The 20,099-nt window shown below is 35.3% G+C and overlaps 1 protein-coding gene across 1 annotated transcript in view; it reads right to left on the reverse strand.

Moving 5' to 3' along the window:
• The window catches only part of Mccc1 (methylcrotonyl-CoA carboxylase subunit 1), a 56,845-nt gene extending 37,113 nt beyond the window's left edge, over window positions 1-19,732 (reverse strand). The window contains exons 1-7 of the mRNA XM_046466871.2: window positions 19,562-19,732; window positions 16,145-16,191; window positions 14,066-14,202; window positions 10,775-10,870; window positions 2,694-2,815; window positions 2,145-2,292; window positions 1,934-2,055 (exon numbers count right to left, since the gene is read on the reverse strand). Of these exons, the coding sequence (XP_046322827.1) occupies window positions 1,934-2,055; window positions 2,145-2,292; window positions 2,694-2,815; window positions 10,775-10,870; window positions 14,066-14,202; window positions 16,145-16,191; window positions 19,562-19,650 (761 nt within the window). The 5' untranslated portion in view covers window positions 19,651-19,732. The remainder of the gene's footprint in view (window positions 1-1,933; window positions 2,056-2,144; window positions 2,293-2,693; window positions 2,816-10,774; window positions 10,871-14,065; window positions 14,203-16,144; window positions 16,192-19,561) is intronic.
• Between the last annotated feature and the right edge of the window lie 367 nt (window positions 19,733-20,099).

A 20,099-nucleotide genomic window follows, 5' to 3' on the forward strand; every position in this document is an offset into this window, starting at 1 on the left:
GCCCGGCTAGAAATGTGATTTTTTTTTCCCCTTAAAATATATATACTTTTATACCTTCAAAATATACTTTGAAGATGGTTTCCTATCCCAGTCTCTCAATAAGCTTCACAGTTCTGATGACACTTTTCTCAGGTGTCAGCATCACCCTGATCAGCTTCAGGCACTCTGTTAGTTCAATAGGTAATTATTTAGCAGTATATGTACATATATAGTATGATTATAATATTCCATTGTTACTGCTACAAATTATAGAACAGAAATGCTAATATTTATATTAGGAGAATAAGATTACAAGGTATTTTATTTATCTCCTGTATTTTCTAGAAGTTTTAAAAATGTATTCATATTACTTCTATATTTAAAAAACATAAAACAATAACTATTATGAGGAACGTAGTATGCCAAGCAACACATACAAGAAAATAAAATGCTATATATCACCAGGTTGTTCATTCCCAGGAATTTTCAAGCTACTGGGAGAATAAATTATAATGTGAGGCATTGTATGGCTAACATTCCACAAGTAAAGAATTTACAGCTTCAAGAAAAAAAAATAATGTAGGCATTGAGTTATAGTTATTGAGATAGATATTTCATGCTTCTATAACTCTTAACTCAAGAGCATGCTAATTTGGATGGCTAGCCTGTTCCTTGCAGAAGGAAACTTTTAATTTACCTTAGGACCTCCTTCTTTTTTGCCTTATTTCCTACCAAGAAGTGGCATATGCTGTGATCTCCTATTTTTTTTTAACTATCAAATGATAATTAAATTTCATTTACTGTGTTGTGCTCAGGTATAGTTCCATGTTTTACAGAGCCTGAAACAAAAATAATTTGGGGCCCTCTTTCAGGAAAAGAAGGTAAAATGACAAATCCATAATTAGGTAGGGTGTGCTGGAAGAGGCTCATCCAAAAGAAGAATCTAAAGCTTCAAGTTCATTAACTTCAAGGTAATTGTCTTTCTGGTCATGGCTTCCAAATGGATTATTCTTTTCATTCCACTTGCAGGTCATATTTATTTTTAAAAATTGCCATAAAAATTTATTAAATAGAAAACTTTAAAATCAGTATCTTATTTTAAATAACAGACATAAAAACAGAATTTCAGCCAGGTGTAGTGGCGCATGCCTATAACCCAAGCAACTTGGGAAGCTGAGTCAGGAGGATTGCAAGTTTGAGGCCAGCCTCAGCATTTTATTGAGGCTGTCATTAGAATTAGAAAAACAGCAAATACTTAGTATATATAAAATACTTAAAATCTGGCACATGATAAATACCATATAAATGTTAGCTGCTAGCATTATTATTAACTTAACACAGTTCAATCTGGATAATTGTCTCTACCTCAACTGATGCTCATAAAGTTCTGTAAATATAGCTTAATCTATTACAATAATTTTTTTAATATTAAAAAACTCTAAATTCTACCACTAAGAAATTTACTGAATGAATTACTGATACATCAATATCATGGAACCATTAAGCCACCATTAAAAAGAATGAGGTGATCTACATTTAATGACATGGAAAGAGGCCTATAATGTATTAGTATATGATATGATATAATATTACTTTATGTAATATTACACAAGATTTTGTTCATTATTCTTTGTATGTAGTTTTTTTATGCATATATATGCATAAGTTCTACTCAGTGGTTACGTCAGAGTTGGGACTGGAGAACTTCCTGGACTCATTTACTATTATAATTTTATATATTACAGAATGTATTAACTTTATAATTTATTTTTTTTTTTAAGATGGGCACAATATCTTTAGTTATTTTATTTATTTTTATGTGATGCTCAGAATTAAACAAACCCAGTGCATCACATGTGTGAGGCAAGCGCTCTACCACTGGACTATAACCCCAGCCCCTTAATTTTATAATTTAATTAAAAAAATCTGAGTCAGAAAAAAAAGCTCAGCCCACCTTGGCGTGTCCACAAACTTCTCAATCAGCATAGCGTCATCATTAAAAGACTTGTTAGCTTCTCTTCGTGCTGATTCTAACTGCTCTTGAAATTCTTTTTCTGATCTAATGATCCTCATGCCCTAAAAAAGGAAAAGATAGCTATGACTCTGACATAATTAAACAAAGAAGACTATCCTGAAATGGCAAAGACACGCATCCACAGCCTTACTTTTCCTCCTCCACCGCGGACAGCTTTAACCATGACGGGATAACCAATTCTCCCAGCGTGTTCTTTCAGGCACTGGTCAGACTGGTCCTCACCATGATAACCTTCCACAATAGGCACTCCGGCAGCAGCCATTATGGATTTGGATGTGCTTTAGAGTAAGAACACCAAGATGCCCCAATTCTATAAATCTTTCATAAGAACCACAAATGTTATAATGGAACTCTTTTTAAAAAGCATGCTATAGGTAAAGGAAGGACTACAGTGTGAGAAAACAAATATTGATACATAAACTAAAATGCCTATTAGTTACGTTTCCTCATTTTGTGTAGTAGCTTATCACACCTTATTTTTGTTCAAAAAACTAATTAATATATTGATTAGAAACAGTGATTATTTGAATATTTCTATAACTCAATGTAATTTTCTTACATTGTGAATAAATTATTTATGACTATGACCAAAAAGCATATAATTAAAACACAAGTATAGGTAAAGGAAACTTTCAATTGAACTTTCTATGGTTATATTTAAAAAGATATCAATTTGTACCTTTTTATACCCATGTCTCTAATTGCAGATGAAGGAGGACCGATAAAAATAATTCCTTCTTGCTTACAAAGTTCAGCAAATTCCACATTTTCAGAAAGAAAACCATATCCTGGATGGATAGCCTAGAAGTGAGAAATAAAATGACAAACCTGTTAGCTAGTTCTCAATTGGCAAAGCTTTGATGCAGGTGAAGCTATGCTTCTCTAGGGAGGCTTCTCCATACACTGCCACAGGCACACTGTGGTCTCTATCAAAATCTGCTTCCCAAGAGATGTCTGGAACATGCAAACTTAGTTCAGAAGCCTCATCTAAGCCAGAAGAATCTACTTTTTGTGTGTGTGTGTGTGTGGGGGATTGAAAACAGGGTCTGCATACCAAGCAAATGAAATTACCTCTAAGCTACATTCCCAGTTCTTGTCATTTTAAAAAAGTGTAGTAATATATACATAACTTAAAATTTTCCACTTTTAATCACTTTTTAAAGTACAGGATTCAGTGGCATATATTTACAATGTCTTACAACCATCAACATTCATCTCCAGAATGTCTTCATGATTACAAACAAAATTTCCATTCCCTTCACCCCCCCAGTCCCTGGTAAGTTCTATTTTACTTTCTATGAGTTTGTCTATGTACCTTGCTTAAATGGAATTGTATGATATTTGTCCCTCTGGGTCTGACTTACTTCATTTACCATAATGTTTTCAAAGTTCATCCATATTGTAGCATGTATCAGAATTTTATTCTTTTTAATAATAATTTTATTCTTTTTAATAATATTGCACTGTATGTATATTCCACATTTTGCTTACCCATTCATCTGTTGATGGATATGTGGGTTACTTCTGCCTTTTAGCTATTGTGAATAATGCTGCTATAAGTGTTGGTATATAAGTATCTGTTTGAGTCTCTGCTTTTAATTCTTTTAGGTTTATACCTAGAAGTGGGATTTCTGGATCAGATGGCACAGAAGAATCTATATTTTAATTAAAAAAAATAATGCTATTAGGGCCGATCTGATGGCACAAGCCTGTAACCCCAGCAATTTGGAAGGTCTCAAAATAAAACATAAAAAGAACTAGGGATGTAGCTCAGTGGTAAAGTGCCCCTAGGTTCAATCTCCCATATTGCAGAAAAAAGAAAAAAGAATAATACTATTAGAGAAGAATGTCAAGAAGCACAGGGTGAGAGGCTTTTGTTTACTCTGTCTCTGTGTACAATTGCCCTAGAATTGAAACCACAATATCCAAAAGCTAGAAAGAGTGCACTAGACATTAATACCTCATAATCCTCAGGTTACTATCTGTCAATGTTATCTTTCTGAAATACGCTAAAAAGCAAGCAAAAAGTCAGGTAGTAGAGTGTTTATGTATGTTAGTGAAAGAGGAATCCCTCAGACTTTAGTCTACTCACTTCTAATTTACTAAGAATTTTATTAGGTTTACTTGTCTGGCTTTCTAGCAGATAGAAAGGAAAATCAGTAACTGAGAGTAGCAAGATTTCTAAGAGTAAACACGCTGACAGCAAACAGAGGAAACACAAGTCAGCCAAAAGGAAGAGGCGTGGGTGATTTAGTAAAGGATGAAGCAACTCTCTCCAACATCAGTAGCCAGGGCATATTTGTTTTTCAAAAGTAATAAGGATGTATTGTAATTATAGTCAAGAGAATGCAAAAAGAAAAACAGCTTAGCCAACCCGATTTCAAAATAGTTATGTACAAAGAGAATTTCAAATTAAAGGGGTAAGCTCCAGCTGTCTGGGAAATTCATACAAATAGAATAACCCACATCCTCTAGCAGCAAACAACAAAATCTAGTTACTGATAATGCTGGATGATCACATTTTACAGATAGTTTAGAGTCTCAAAAAGTTCAGTTTTAGTGTTCAAGTGCTCTACCACTGAGCTACAACCCCAGCCCGGTTGTTTTGGTTTTTGATTTATAAAACATAACACTCACCTACTTACAGGTTGATGAATTTGGTAAATTTATACAACTGTGCAACTGTCACTATAATCTAGTTTTAGAATACTTTCATCATTTGAAAACACTCCCACATGCCCAAATACAGTCAATCCCTGTTCTCAGGACCCAAGCAACTACTCTCCTGCCTTCTGTTTCTGTAATTTTATATGCAAATTTTTTATATGTAAAAAAATTTTATATAAAGACACAGTTTTATGTGTGTCTGGATTTTTTTTTTTTTTTGGTACCAGGGATTGAACCCAGGGACATTTAACCACTGAGCCATATCCCTAGCCCTTTTTTATATTTTATTTAAAGATAGGGTCTCATTAAGTTGCTTAGTGCCTCATGAAATTGCGGAGGCTGCCTCAGCCTCTTGAGCAGAGTATTGGGATTACAAGTGTGCACCACCACCAGACTATGTCATTATTTCATATAGCATTATTTCATATTGTCATATGTGTCAGTAGCTCATTCCTTTTTATAGTATAGATTCTACTGCATGAATGTATCACATTATTTATTTGGATATTTTTCCAGTTTGGGGTTATTATGAATAATGTTGCTATAAATATACCTATATAAGTTTTTGTAAGCATTTTTTTTTTTTTCATTTCTTTTGGGTAAATATTCATGAGTACAATTGTTGGGTCATCTACAGTAATTATATAGTTAACTTCTTTTTTTTTTTTTTAAATATTTATTTTATTTTTTTAGTTTTCAGTGGACACAACATCTTTGTTTGTATGTGGTGCTGAGGATCGAACCCGGGCCGCACGCATGCCAGGCGAGCGTGCTACCGCTTGAGCCACATCCCCAGCCCTAGTTAACTTCTTTTTAAAAAATATTTATTTTTAGTTGTAGTTGAACACAATACCTTTATTTTATGTATTTTTATGTGGTGCTGAGGATTGAACCCAGGGCCTTGGACGTGTTAGGCAGGCACTCTATACCTGAGCCACAATCCCAGCCCTTAGTTAACTTTTTTTTTAAAAAAATAATTTTTAGTTGTATATAGACACAGTACCTTTATTTTATTTATTTATTTTTATGTGGTGCTGAGGATAGAACACAATGCCTCATACGTGCTAGCCAAATGCTCTATTGTTGAGCTACAGCCCCAGTCCTATATTTAACTTTTAAAGAAACAGCCAAAGCAGTTGTACTATTTTTGTATTCACTAGCAATGTAGGATGATTCCAAGTTTCTCTACATCCTTACCAACACATTATATTGTCAGTCTTTTTTGGTGTTAGCCATTCTAGTGGATATGTAGTGGTACAGCAGTTTAAAAAAATTATTTTAATTTGTTTTAATTAATTATAGGAAAGCAGTATGGAGATTCCTCAGAAAACTTGGAATGGAACCACCATTTGACCCAGCTATACTGCTCCTTGGTTTATACCCAAAGGACTTAAAATCAGCCTACTACAGTGACACAGCCAATCAATGTTTATAGCAGCTCAATTCACAATAACTAAACTATGAACCAAGCCAGATGTCCTTCAACAAATGAATAGATAAAGAAAATGCTGTACTGTGCTTTTTAAACCATTATTATTAATATATAACTCATATGCCGTAAAACTCAACCAATCCAATATCTTCACAGAGTTGTGCAATCATCACTGTAATCTAAGATACTGAGTAAAATCAAATTATGCAAATTTTCACCAATTCAAAAAGAAACCCATGCCTTTCAGCAGCCTTCCCTCCCAGTTGTAGGTTACCACTAATCTTCCTATCTCTATAGATTTGATTAATCATGGACATTTCATATAAATGGAATCACAAAATTCACAGTCTTTTGTGACTGCCTTCATTTATTGAACATAATGTTTCCAAAGTTCATTCTGTTTTTTTTTTTTTTTTTTTTTGTACCAAGAATTAAACTCTGGGGCACTTAACCACTGAGGCGGATCCCCAGCCTTTTTTGGGTATTTTATTTAGAGAAAGAAATTTTTGCTTAACCGAAGGCCTCAAAGGTTTTCTCCTAGAAGTGTTTTTTAGTTTTAGCTCTAACATTTAGGTCCATAAAACATTTCAAGTTATTTTTTTGTGTGTGTAAGGTGTGAGACAAGGCTCTAAGATCTAGACTTTAGGTTCACCTTTTTTTGCAAACAGATATTCATATATATATGTCTGTGCATATCTATATATCTGTATCTATCTATCTATATCTATATATATATCATTCAATTGCAATCCCAAAACAGCCTCAAGAAGTCTATGACTTTATATATATATATATATATATATATATACACACACACATATATATACATATGAAGTTTCTAAATAAGTAGATATATCATTGTAAGACTCACTATTGGTAAGATGACAATTCTTTCCATATTAATCTGTACATTTCATTCATTCATTTTAATATTTAGTGTATGTATATGTGTATGTGTGTGTTTAATTTTGGACTGTATATTCTGCACCACTGACCTATATATTTATCCTAAAACTAATAACACTCTGTCTTGATTGCAGTTTTGCTTTTGATTGGCATAAATTTGTTAGTATTTTCAAAATTGTTTTAGCTAGTAAAGCTAAAATTGTTTTAGCCAGTACAACTAGGCTATCTTAGGATTGACTTACCAATTTCTCCAAAAACCTTGTTGGGATTTTGATAAAGAATGAATTAAGCCAGGTGCAATGGTGTATGCCTATATTCCCAGCTGTTGGGGAGCTGAGGCAGTTGAATCATAAGTTACCAGCCTGGGCAACTTAGCAAAAAGACCCTGTTTCAAAATAATTTTTTTTTTCGTGTGTATGGTATTGGGGATTGAACCCATGGTTTTGTGCATGCGCGGCAAGCACTCTACCAACTAAGCTATATCCCTAGCCCTCAAAATAATATTTAAAGAAGGCTGGGGATGTAGCTAAGTGGTGGTGTGCTTGCTTAGTGTCAAAAGGGTACCAAAAACAAAAATAAAAAAGAATGAATTAAATATGCAGATTAATTTGGAAAGAATTGCCATCTTACCAATAGTGAGTCTTCCAGTGATATATCTATTCATTTAGAACTTCTTCTTTCAGCAACGTTTTATTAGAGACTTACAAATTTTTAGTATGTAGGTCTTAAACCGTTTGTGCTATTGATTCATATTTGATCCTTACTGATGCTATTATGAAAGTTAATTGTTTCCTTAATTTCATTTCTGAAATATTCATTGCCTGTTCTCTTTATTGTTAGCAGATATTTAATTTGATGGCACCCTTTGATCAACTAGATAGATTTCAGAGAGAAGCAGCTATTTCCTTGTGAAAATAGAGTTCAATTGCAATCCCAAAACAGCCTCAAGAAGTTTATGACTTTATTAATAGGGACAGAACACTGGGAACTTCTGTTAAAGGTGTGGTCCCCAACCTCTGGAAGGTAGTGGAACTGTAAGAGGTGGGGCACAATGAGAGGTCTTTAGGTCACTGGGAGGGAGTGCCCTCAAAGGGGATTGTGGTGCCTAGTCTTTTCCTTTTTCTCTTTTGCTCCCCAGCCATGAGGTGAACAGTTTTGCTTTACCATGTACTCCCAGCATGATATGTTATTTTGCCCAGGGCAACAAGGCCAACCAATCATGGACTAAAACTGTGAGCCATAACAAAACTTTTTTCTTTATAAGTTGATTATCTTGGGTATTTGTTATGTAGTAATGGAAAGCTGACTAACATACCTGCCCTAAAATCTTTGCCTTCTGCTAGCATCTCTTAATAGGGCTATGTCATTGGACAAAAGCAGAAACTTAGTTCATGTGTAAATTTTACTCTAGTTCCTATAAAAGTGCCTATATCAAAATGGTCACATTAAGAACAACTCTATAATTTTGAAAAATTCTGTTCAAATTACTATACATGCATTATTCAATGTTATTACAATGACCCTCAAGTTTCTTTTTCAGAATCAGAGTTAGGGCAAGATTTCCTCTCCTAATTGGCAAATATCATTTTTAGGGGGAATCTCTATAATTTGTTAACTCACTAAGTTTCTTTTCTTACTGGGGTTGCCAGGAAGATGTAAAGTATCCTTACTAGATCTAAGCTTTTTGATTTAATTTCAATTTCCCTTCTCCCATATTACTGGTCATTTGTCCTTTTATCATTTATTTTCATCATTATCTGTAACTTTTTGCAATCTATCTCAAATCTTGAATATTCAGGTGAAATTGATATTTTAAAAAAAACTTTATTCTTTTCAAAATAGTATCTATTATCTTCTCAATATTTGTGTTATAGAATCTAACATAATACTAACCAAAAGAGATATAGAATTGATAAATTCTCTAGAAATTCTGCATGTCATATATTTTCTAGAGGGTTACAACTTAAACTAAAATGGTTGCAGAAAATGGTCATTAAAAATGGAGTGGATTTTCAACTCTAACAAGTTTTCTTTCTGTCTTTTTTTAAATTTTTATTTTTTTAGTTGTAGATAGACACAATACCTTTATTTTATTTATTTTTATGTGGTGTGAGATTCAAACCCAGTGACTCATATGTGCCAGGCAAGCACTCTACCACTGAGCCATAACCCCAGCCCATGAAGTTTTTTTAAAGGATAAATAAGGAGGTTGATCAGCCTAAATGAATTTTTTTTTTTCGGTACTGGGGATTGAACCCAGGGGCTTAAGCACTATCCATATCCGCAGCCCTTTTTATTTTGAGACAGGGTCTTACTAAGTTTCTGAAGGCCTTGCTAAATTGCTGAGGCTGACTCGAACTTGCCATCCTCCTGCCTCAGCCTCTGAGTCCCTGGGATTACAGTGACTCAGGCCCCCATTCCTGGTTTGTTTAGGTCTTTGTTCCATTGTCAGCTCCTGACTATCCTATTTAAAAGTACCTCCCATCCAGTCTTTGTCTCCTTATTCTGCTTTGCTTTCTTCCCATCAAGTATTACTCTGCTTGTTCTATTCTCTATTTGTTTAAATGTTTATTATCTGTTTCACCCACTACAGCATAGCTTTGTAGGGATAGAACTGTCTCCATCTTATTTAGTGCTGCATCCATGGTTAGAAACTGGCACAAAACAGGAAACCAATCAGTGCTGGCTGAGAGAGTAAATGCATGGATGAAAGGAAATTGGGGAAGAGACACTTGCCAGGTAGAACCATATCAGAAAATGCATAGATGAAATAGCATGTAAATAGCATGTGTAAAGAAGAGGGACAAGTTTATTAGTTATTATAAATAACTGGAGACAAAACACAAGTTTTTTTTTTTTTAGGATTTTTGTTGTTGTTTGCAGTGCTAGGGATTGAACCCAGGGCTTCACATATGCTAAGCAAGTCCTCTTTACCACTAAGCTATACCCTAGCCCCAAAGTCTTGATAAATAGAAAGGGATAATATCAGAAACTCTTTTGTGTGCTATGCTAAAGGGTTTGGATTTTATCTTGAAACCAAGGAAAATTTACTAATAGATAAGATAGGGAAGGGGTGGGGTTGTTTTTAAAATGGGGCAGGGGGAGAGGAACAAAATAATAAGGAACCATATTTAAGAAATGTTCACATGGAAGTATGGAGAATTGATTGAATTGATAACAGATTTAATAGTAGGAAAATCAGCTGAGACTCATAAATCCAGATAAGAGATCAAAAGATCTGGCTATGTGATCAAAAATAACTGTGTCTGGAGCCATTTCAAAGAAAGATTCAACACAAGTTGGTTCCTATTTCATTTTGAAGGATGAAGAAGAGATGTAATAATATCCAAATTCTGAGCCTGGGATACTGGAAAAACAGATGGTGAGTTACTACAATGACACCTAGAAGTCAAGGAGAAAAAGACTTCTCTTTTGATTATATTTTACTTTGTAATTTAGAGTATCATCTATTCTCCTGAAGGATCTGATGCTCTTAGCATCTGATTTTGAAGGTAGAAGAGCTGAAATATCTCTCCATTTTTATATACAGTTTAGATCTTCCCTCTACTTACTTCTGAAAAGATCTAAAGTACACAGGATTCAGTCAAGAAGAGGAACAAAAAGAGATGTGATTAGTTTACAATCCAAAAACCAAATGAAAAAGTCTTGGCTAAAAATAGAAAATAATTTAGACAAATAATTTTGCATAAATTACAAAAACTTATTCCTCTTGTAAATCTTTTCAAAAGTCTTACCTGTGCAGCAGAGATCTTGGCCACTTGAATAATTTTCTCCATAGAGAGGTAGCTCTCCTGGCAGGGAGCTGGTCCAATAAAATATGCTTCATCTGCCTGTTCAAGAAATAGTACCTGCTTAAAAGATGATGTGGCGGGTACACCCTCAAACACTTCTTAGAACTGCTTCAGAGTTATTTTTATGATTATAAAAAAATGCTGCCTTCTCAAGGACAACATAAGGACTGCAAAACCAAAGTATCAGCTCATGCTTATATTATAAAAGTATCAGCTCATGCTTATATTATAAAAGCCAGTTTTATAATCTTTTGCATGAAGAAGGTGCTAAAACTTGATTTTTACCCATAAACCACATACTAGAATGAAACTAAAGTCTTAGGATAGAAAACAACAGTCATACATCATGGTATTAACAACAACAATAATAATCTTAAGTTATAATTTGACAAGAAACAAAATATACAATTGATATATACAGCAGAAAAAGAGTGAAAGTTTACTGAGGTTTATATAATGGCTAGAATATGATAATAATACTCATTCTATACATTTGTCAACTATTTTGTACTGTTCCTTAGAACTTTCATATAATAATAGCATCTTTTGCAGTAGACGAGAGAGACAATATTCATTCATTCAAAAGACTTAGTGCCTACTATGTGCCATGTTTTGATGGGGAAGCAGTCTGAACAGCAGTAAACAACACCAATGGCCCTGTCTAGAGGGACAACATTAAGCATTCACACGCCTAATGACAACTGTGATAAAGGCCTCGAGGGCAAATTATATTGTTATGTTGTGTTCATGTGCAATTATGTAATAAGAAAACCCACCATTATGAACAGATGTAATGCACCAATAAAAATGTAGGGGGAAAAAGGCCCTGAAAGAAAAACCAAGTACATAACAGAGGTAGGAAGAGGACCAGATCTGGTCTGAAGGTGGTCAGGACATGGGAGAAGGGAAGGTCAGGGAAAGTTCCTCAAGGACAATGAGGACTTGGCCTGGCATATGGATGGAGAACATGGATCAGGAATAAGAATGGAGATGGGGTGAGCCTTCCATGCAGAGAAAACATCATATATAAAGGACCTAAGGTGGGAAGAAGTCTGGCCCACTTGAGCAATCAATATAAGCTTATGTGGCTGGAATAGTGAGTGAAGGGTCAAAGGACCCTCTGGTCAACATTGTAGGGCACAAAAGTTTTGGATTTTCTTCTACAGAAAAACAAAACAAGATATGGGATAAAAAAAAAATTAAGCTTTTGGTTTCACAAAATGCAAATTCACTCCCTTTCTAAAGAATGTCAACAATAATACAAAGGCAATGTAGTCTTTGGTACTGTTTCCTCTCCAAACTGCAATTTCCTTCCAGATATAACTTCAACTATACCCAGTTTGGGACATATTTTTCCATATCCATATTCCTATTTATTCATTCATATTTATATAAACATACAGTTTTAGTTTTTGTTTTTTACACAGATGTAATCATACTATATAGTTATCTTCTGCAGGTGCATTTCTTACCAACAGTATGTTTTGAAGCTGCTTCCACTTTAGTACATATATGTCTACTCTGCTTTGTATAACAGTTGCATGCTCTTTCACAGTATGGAGGTATTACAGTTCCTTTAATCATGAACTTCTTCACATGCATTTAGAATGTAGAGGCAAAAAAAAAAAAAGTTGGATATGGGCAAGGCTGAAGGAAACATTATTGTACAAACTTCTATCTGCATGTATATGTGAATGTGTCTCTGGGACACAAACCTACAGGAATGTTTGTGTTGAAGAATACGCATCTGGTCCTAGCTCAATAGCTTTCAGTTTTACCAATATACATCTCCAGAAAAGAAGGGATTCAAGAACCAAATCCCAGGGCTGGGGTAGAGCACCTGCTTAGCACATGTGAGGCACTGGATTCAATCCTCAGCACCACATTAAAATAAATAAATAATAAAAGATATTATGCCCATCTATAACTTAAAAAAAGTTTATAAAAAAGGAAATAATAATAATAAAAAAAAGGACCAGATCCCAGAAAAAGGACACCGAGAAAGGACAGAAGGGTTGGAAATAATGAAAGCCATGAGAAGAATTTACTTTGAAAAGGAGGGAGTAGTTTACTATGACGTTAAATAATGTTGAGAGGTCAAGCCATTTTAGTCTCGAAAAGACTCCATCAGATTCTGGGACACAGATGTTACAGTGACCTTGGCAGGGAGAGTGTCAATGGAGGAGTGGGGACATAGGCTGAATAGAAATGGGTTCAGAAGAGAATGGTAGGCAAAGAAGAGAAAGGAGCAGGGTAAATGACTACTAAGTTGGTGATAAACTGGAGAAGAAAGAGAATGTAAGTGGGGGAGAGGGTAATGTGGAACTGCCAATAGTTATGAAGATGGAGAAATTGTACGGTATTTAAATGCTTTTAGGAAGGATCTAGTGGAGAGTGATGAAAAACACATCATTGAAAATGGAAGATGTTTTTTGAGGTACAAATATATCAATTTGTTTTTTATTATTATTTTAAATTGACAGATAATAAATGTGTATATAAGGAATGCAATGTGATTTTTGATAATATGTATATAGTGTGAAATAATTAAACAACATAATTAACATAACCATCATTTGGTTTACTTATCATTTTTTATGATGAGACATTTGAAATTTATGCTTTTAGTTATTTTGGGAAAATTCTTTCTTTCTTTCTTTCTTTGTGGTGCTGGGGATGGTGCCCAGGGCCTTTTGCATGCTAAGCACATATTGTACCACTGAGCTATATCCCCAGCTTGAGAAAAGTCTGAAAAAGATGAGGATTCTAGTGTGTAGGCAGATGACTGGCACTGGATGGGAACAGGATGGATGCAGATGTGCGTGAATCAGCAGATTCTGTGGCAGGAAGTTCAATTCTATTTTCTCTGTGAAATCAAGATCATCTGCTGTGAACAGGTGGGTGATACAGTGGTGAAAGACCAGGAGAAGTTGGTCCCCATGAATTTTTGTGGCGTGCTTAGAGTCTTGCTGCAGGTGAAACAGACCAAAAGCTGAATTCATCCATGACTGGGGTTCTGCCTGGTGCATGATAGCTCATAATAACTGATAACCCAATCTACAGGGAAGTTGGGTCTTTTTACTTAGAATTATTAGTGAATAGTTTGACCTTAGCTACTTAAACTCTGTTAACCCTAGCAAACATCAACTGTCATCATAAAAAAACTAAACTTACATAATAAAGCAAATAAATGTGATCCTTACAAGATTTAGCTTCCAGATTTTAATAACATACCATATTTACGTGCATGGAATTCCTGTCTGCCTCGCTGTAAACAGCCACGGACTGCACACCCATTTTTTTGGTTGTTCGCATCACCCTACAGGCGATTTCTCCTCTGTTTGCAATGAGGACCTTGGTAATGTTTCTTCCTGTTTAAAATACCATAAAGATCATACGCAAATATTACTGAGGCATAAGAAACAAGAATTAGAATATTCGTAACCAGTTGATAAAGATTTGTCTTGGTAAAATCAGCCTGAAATTATCATTTTTTAAAAAAATTTTGTGTACATACATATATTTTAGTTGTTGATGGACCTTTTATTTATTTATTTATTTATTTTTATGTGGTGCTGAGAATCGAACCCAGTGCCTCACACATGCCAGTCAAGTGTTCTACCACTGAGCCACAACCCCAACTCCTAAAATTATCTTTTTAACAAATATTAATGCATTTTTTTTCTCTTCACTGAAATTCAAGATATCCCTATTAACATAAATTCTACAATTACTTAGCTTTTTAAACTTAAAATTAAAACATGCTTTGTTATGTCAAAGATAAAATCAAAATACCTTAAAAATCATCTTAGCTAATAATAACTAATCTCTAATAAGCAGGTTTTATGCCTCAGGTCTTATGTGAAAGACTCAAACCTGAGTGTCTCTGGGTATCCTCAGGGGATTGGTTCTAGGAACCCATGTGGATACAAAACTCCCTAAATGCTCTTGTCCCTACTATAAAATGGTACAGTATTTGCATATAACACACATCTTCCAGTGTAACTTTAAACCATCTCTAGATTAATTAATCTAATACAATATAAATTGCTATGTAAATGGTTGCTTTACTGTATTATTTAGGAAATAATGATATGGAAAAAGTCTGTATATATTTAGTACAAATGTAATTGTTTTTTCTGAATACTTTCTATAAATTGTTTCTTGATTCCATGGAGGCAGAACCCATGGATGTTAAATTTTTGAATGAGGAGGATCAACTAATGATACTGTTGTCATTATCTCCATTTTAAAGGTGAAATTAAGGCTTAAACAGATACTACTCTTTTCAAATTATAAAGCTAAAATAAGTGGTGAATCCAGAATTTGAACCTAGGTTTGCCTGACTCCAGAACTGAGTTCTGAGTTACTCTGTTTCCTTGCCTCTAATCCTAGGTACACAGGCTATATATTGCATCAGTTGCCTGCCATCAGCCATATAATGACATGCCATTGAATTAACATGTAAAATGCACTTCTATCATCATTGGAAGTAAATATTGATAGTTTGTAATAAAGTCATTCTAAAAAAAATAAAGGTTCACATAACTTAAAATAGCGTTTTGTTATGGGGATCCATAGAACTCAAGAGTTATCAGAAGTCACCAATCAAAGATTTATGTGTGCATTTGGAGGTGGGATGGATGAAAGTTATAACTATATTCTATTTTTATTATAATATTTATTCTATTTATAATTTTAGTATATATTCATCAGTTTTATAGCTGGAAATTCCACATAAAATTCTATTTGAAGAAAAAGATTCTGCTACTTAAAAAGAAGAGTTTTAAAAGCACTAACCACCATAGTTATGCTTTTCCAATTCAACATAATACAAGGGTAAGACAGACAGAAATAACAACATAAATATAAAATGTTCTCCATTACTACCTGCTGTATTTTAGACTCAACAGCAAGAGGCATTTTTGATATAAAAGAAGTGAAAACCTGACTTAAAAATTGCTAAGAAAATTATCATAAAAATACCAAACTTCAAAGGTTTGTGAGAACTAATTCTATTACACATAAAACTAAAGGTTAAACATGTCTTCTTCTTCTTCTTTTTCTTTTCTTTTTTTTGTTTTGGTATTGAACCTAGGGATGCTTACCACTGAGCTATATTCTTAGCCCTTTTTATTTTGGGACAGGTTATCATGAAGTTGTTTAGATACTCTCTAAGTTGCTGAGGCTGGCTTTGAACTCTTACTTCAGTCTCCCAAGTTGCTGGGATTACAGATGTGCACCACACACCCAGCCTAAACATGTCTCTTTCTTAGTTCAGTTTGAAGCAAAGCCAACAAAGTCTGTCAGTACCTGTGGTTGTTCCATACTTCATGGTTCTTTGCTTCCAAGTCCATTTCCTATAAAACAAACCCAAATGAAATAAAAATTAACGAGAAAACACAATATCAGTTATTGTTCTTTCAAAATCTAATTTTTTAAAAAACTTGAAACCAAACCCAGATACAATCTAAGTTAAACCTTACTAAACCTAACACTAACAGAGTGATTTAGTAAGACTTTCTTTGGGAAAGAAAACTAATCTAGAAATAAGGAGCTAAGAGTTCTGGCTGTTTTCCTCTTGAACTACAAGTCCTTGAATGAGTCACCTAACGGGTTTACAATAGAGTCTGACATCTGACCACAGAATCACAGAAGATTAAAAAACTAAGGTGCTTCAAGATCATCTACTTCAGCTTTTTTTCCAACTTTTTTTTTAACATAATAACTCTCAGTAAATACTACCTGACACACACACATAATTAGAAGTTTCATCAAAGATAAATAACCCTACATTTTGATACTTTCCTTTTTTGTCTTTTAAAAATATGATGGTTAAACTAGTTTAAAAAATACCAATAGAATTCAATCCTAATAGGACAGGTTTGACATTAAGAACAGACAAGTAAAGGGAAGGAAGCCGAGCAAGGGCAGCAAAGGGAAAGAATGCTGGCTATGGAGTCAGAAGAGCTAGCTGAGTGTTCATCTGTGACCCAATGATCAACTTGCCCAAGCTCAAGTCACCAGTGCTTTTCAACTGTTTTTTTCATTACTACTCTCCTCATGAGAAAACTTAAGAACTATGAGATAAGATTTTATATGTAAGACTGAGCTTTAAAGGGCCACAAACCATGATGCTATGTAAGATTTTTTTTTTTTTTGCTCTCCCAGGAACTGATATTTGCCCCTTGAATTGGGGATGCAAGCCTTACATCTTATATTCAGTGTTCTTGTACAAGAGAGGACTATAAGAGGTGATTCTGAAGACATATCACAGCTTTAAAAATATGAAATTCAATTCCAAGTTTCTGTATTAAAGGAAAGGAGGAATAACTTGTTTGATCTGTTTTACCTAGGTAGAAGTTCATGAATGTTTATGACAGTTTAGTTCCCCAATACCTGTTTAGACAGTAATTTAACACTGAAACATTAGTCAAGAGCTGATGGAAAGCAGGCAAGATTCACTTTGAGAACAAAAAAGTACGATATTCACTAGATTTCAGTTAAAAAAAGAAAATGCTGGGAAATCAAATTGCAGAAGCAATTCCACCTTAATCTTTTCCATCTACATCTGGAAGATGTAGCAAAACCATTGTTACAAAGGTTTCATAAAGTGAAAACTTTCCACACAGTGTACATAAGATACTGTATAATTATATAGCAGTATATATATATCTTTTTTATATACTATGTAACTGAGTAGGACTAATATTGCACTGGGGCATAGATTCAGAAGGCTGCATCACTATAGTGACTCTATATACTCATTGCCACTTAATACACATTCAATTGGATGCTGCCATCCATGAAAGGCTGGTGGGAAGACCCACAGCTTTGGCACATGAGTCGTGTAAGAGAGTTTCCCTAGAAGGATGCCATTCTTCCACATCTTCCCAATTCAGTTGACTTCACTTTCTTGATCTTCAAGGAAGAGCATCTTTTCTGATTTTTTATAAGGTATTTTCTAATTTAGCATCTTCTTTCCTTTGTATTCTTCAGGTAGGTTTGTGGTAAGATTTAAGGCCTGTCCTAATCAGATATTTCTATAAAGTGGTGAATTCTCATTAAATTTAGCTTAAGACCTAATAAAGTTTCAAGGCCACTGTTGACCTAAAGTTTTCTTCTGCCATCTTCTAGTAAAAAGAGATGGAGATAGATATATCATTATAATCCTCTATCTCAACAATGTTTTAATTGGTATATTCCATTTTCCACAATTATCTAAGCTACAACTAAAAACAGTGACTTAAACAAAATTAAGAGGTTGCTTCCATGAAATAAATACACTCTGACTCAAGAAAGCTTCTATTCTCATGCCTAGAATTTCACGACTAAAAATTCTTTTCTCTAAGCTATCAGAGAATCATGGCATGAAGAGAAATGTAAAATCCTTATACCGACTCATTTTTTTTTAAATTCTATAATCCATCAACAACTCTAAGGCTTTCTAGAGTGACAGCAATATTCAGAATCATTCTATAGGTACTAAGCTTTGAGAGGGAAGTGAAAGAAAGGGGTCTGTAGTAGTGTTTTGAAGATCCCTGGGAACTGAAGAAAAGTCAGGAGAAAAAGAGTGGCACTACTATTATTTTCACCAACTTTCTTATTTTGCTTAGGTGAGTCCTATAATTTAGTAATTGAAAGTCCAAGGCGGCTACAATCATTTGTGGAAAATAAAAGCAAACAAGTTTATCTAAAGGGCTGAGTTTACAAAGTTTGTTTATGAAATGATTGAAACAGGTCAGATTCTGTTTAAACTTCTTTCCATGTGTTAATTTTCACAACTGAGAATACTGGCATCACCTCCTCCTAGGTAAGAAAATTGAAGCAGATGTATTAAGTAACTCAGCCAAGGTCACACACCTAGTGAGTAACTAAGCTGAGAACCAACCTTCTAACTGCAGTCTGTGCCTCTGAACACTAAGCTACATTGTCTTTCCAGAATGGTGGAAAATGATAACACTGAAGCAAAGAAAGATAAAGAAGCTAGCTACCTGCAAATCTGAGGGTGTTTTCACTGCCAGAATAATCATTACTCATGCCTGGAACTAAAATTTGAAATGGATCTGGAGCCAGGTTTCTAGAGTGAGTCACTTGGTAGATGGTTCTGTTCCAACTTGGGTATAAGAGCTTTTGACAAATGTCCCAGCCCTATGGAAAGTAAATTCACTCTTATTAACTGAATGCATGCTAACTAACAATGGGAAAGAGCCCCAGGAGTCTTTCTTTGATTTGGACCCAAGAGCTGAACTGTAATGGACTTTGAGGACGTCCAGGCCCCTCTTGCTAGTTGCGTGATCTTGGGCAGGTCTATGGTTTTCTTGAGCTTCATCAGAACCGGGATTGTAATAATGATGGCACACAAACGGTGCTGCGAAAGCAGAAAGTAAACGCCTAGGAGGTGCACAGTGTCGACAGAAGCATGGAGGATGGCAGGCCCAGCTCCACCTCTCTCCCAGTCCTCGTAAGTGGAAAAACAAGCCAACGGCAGATTGAAGGGTGGATGCGGGAAGAGATAAAGAAAAGGATGAGTGGAGATGTCTCATTTCTGCTGCAGAGACTGACCGCAGAACACCCCCCCACCCCCCGGAAAGCGGCTGGGGTTTTCCTTCAGTTCTCTCCCAGCCTGCGACCCTGGGTCCCTCCGCACTTCCCGCAGCTCATGCGGGTCTATGCACCCTGTGTCCTAGCCCCCGACCACTGATCCACCGCCCCTCCAGCCGCGGTCACCTCGGCGGCAGCAGCAGGACCGGGAGACGCCGCCAACGGTTCCTCTCCGCCGCCACCAGCAGTACTGACGCTGCCGCGGCCGCCGCCATATCCAGGGCGCCTGACTGCTGACAGAAGGGAGGCTGCGACCCACACGCGCAAGCCCTTTCCGCTCCTTTACCCTATGTCCACCGCCAGCCACCGTCCCTTCCAAATACAGATGGGGGCGTCTCCACGAAAGCCAATCAAGGAGAAGAAAAAGGCTTCGGTGGTGACGATTGGCCGGCAGAGCCCGGGTCTCTGGGGCGAGCCTACTGGAGCCTTCTCTCTGCCACCCAGTTCCTCCTAGAGCCTTGGGGTTCCTCCTCCCTGGTTCAGCTTCAGAGGGAGGAAAGCTCCCTGGTGATGTATGTATGTGTGTGTGTGTGTGTGTGTGTGTATATATATATATATATATATATATATATATATATATATATATATATATATATATTTCCAAAATAAGCTTCTTTCTTTCTATTTATTTATTTGCTACACATGACATTACAATGATCTTAGC

The sequence above is a fragment of the Marmota monax genome, unplaced genomic scaffold (genome assembly GCF_021218885.2).
Source record: "Marmota monax isolate L192 unplaced genomic scaffold, Marmota_monax_Labrador192_F-V1.1 WCK01_AAM20220418_F8-fsc00074, whole genome shotgun sequence".
NCBI classification, from domain to species: domain Eukaryota; kingdom Metazoa; phylum Chordata; class Mammalia; order Rodentia; family Sciuridae; genus Marmota; species Marmota monax.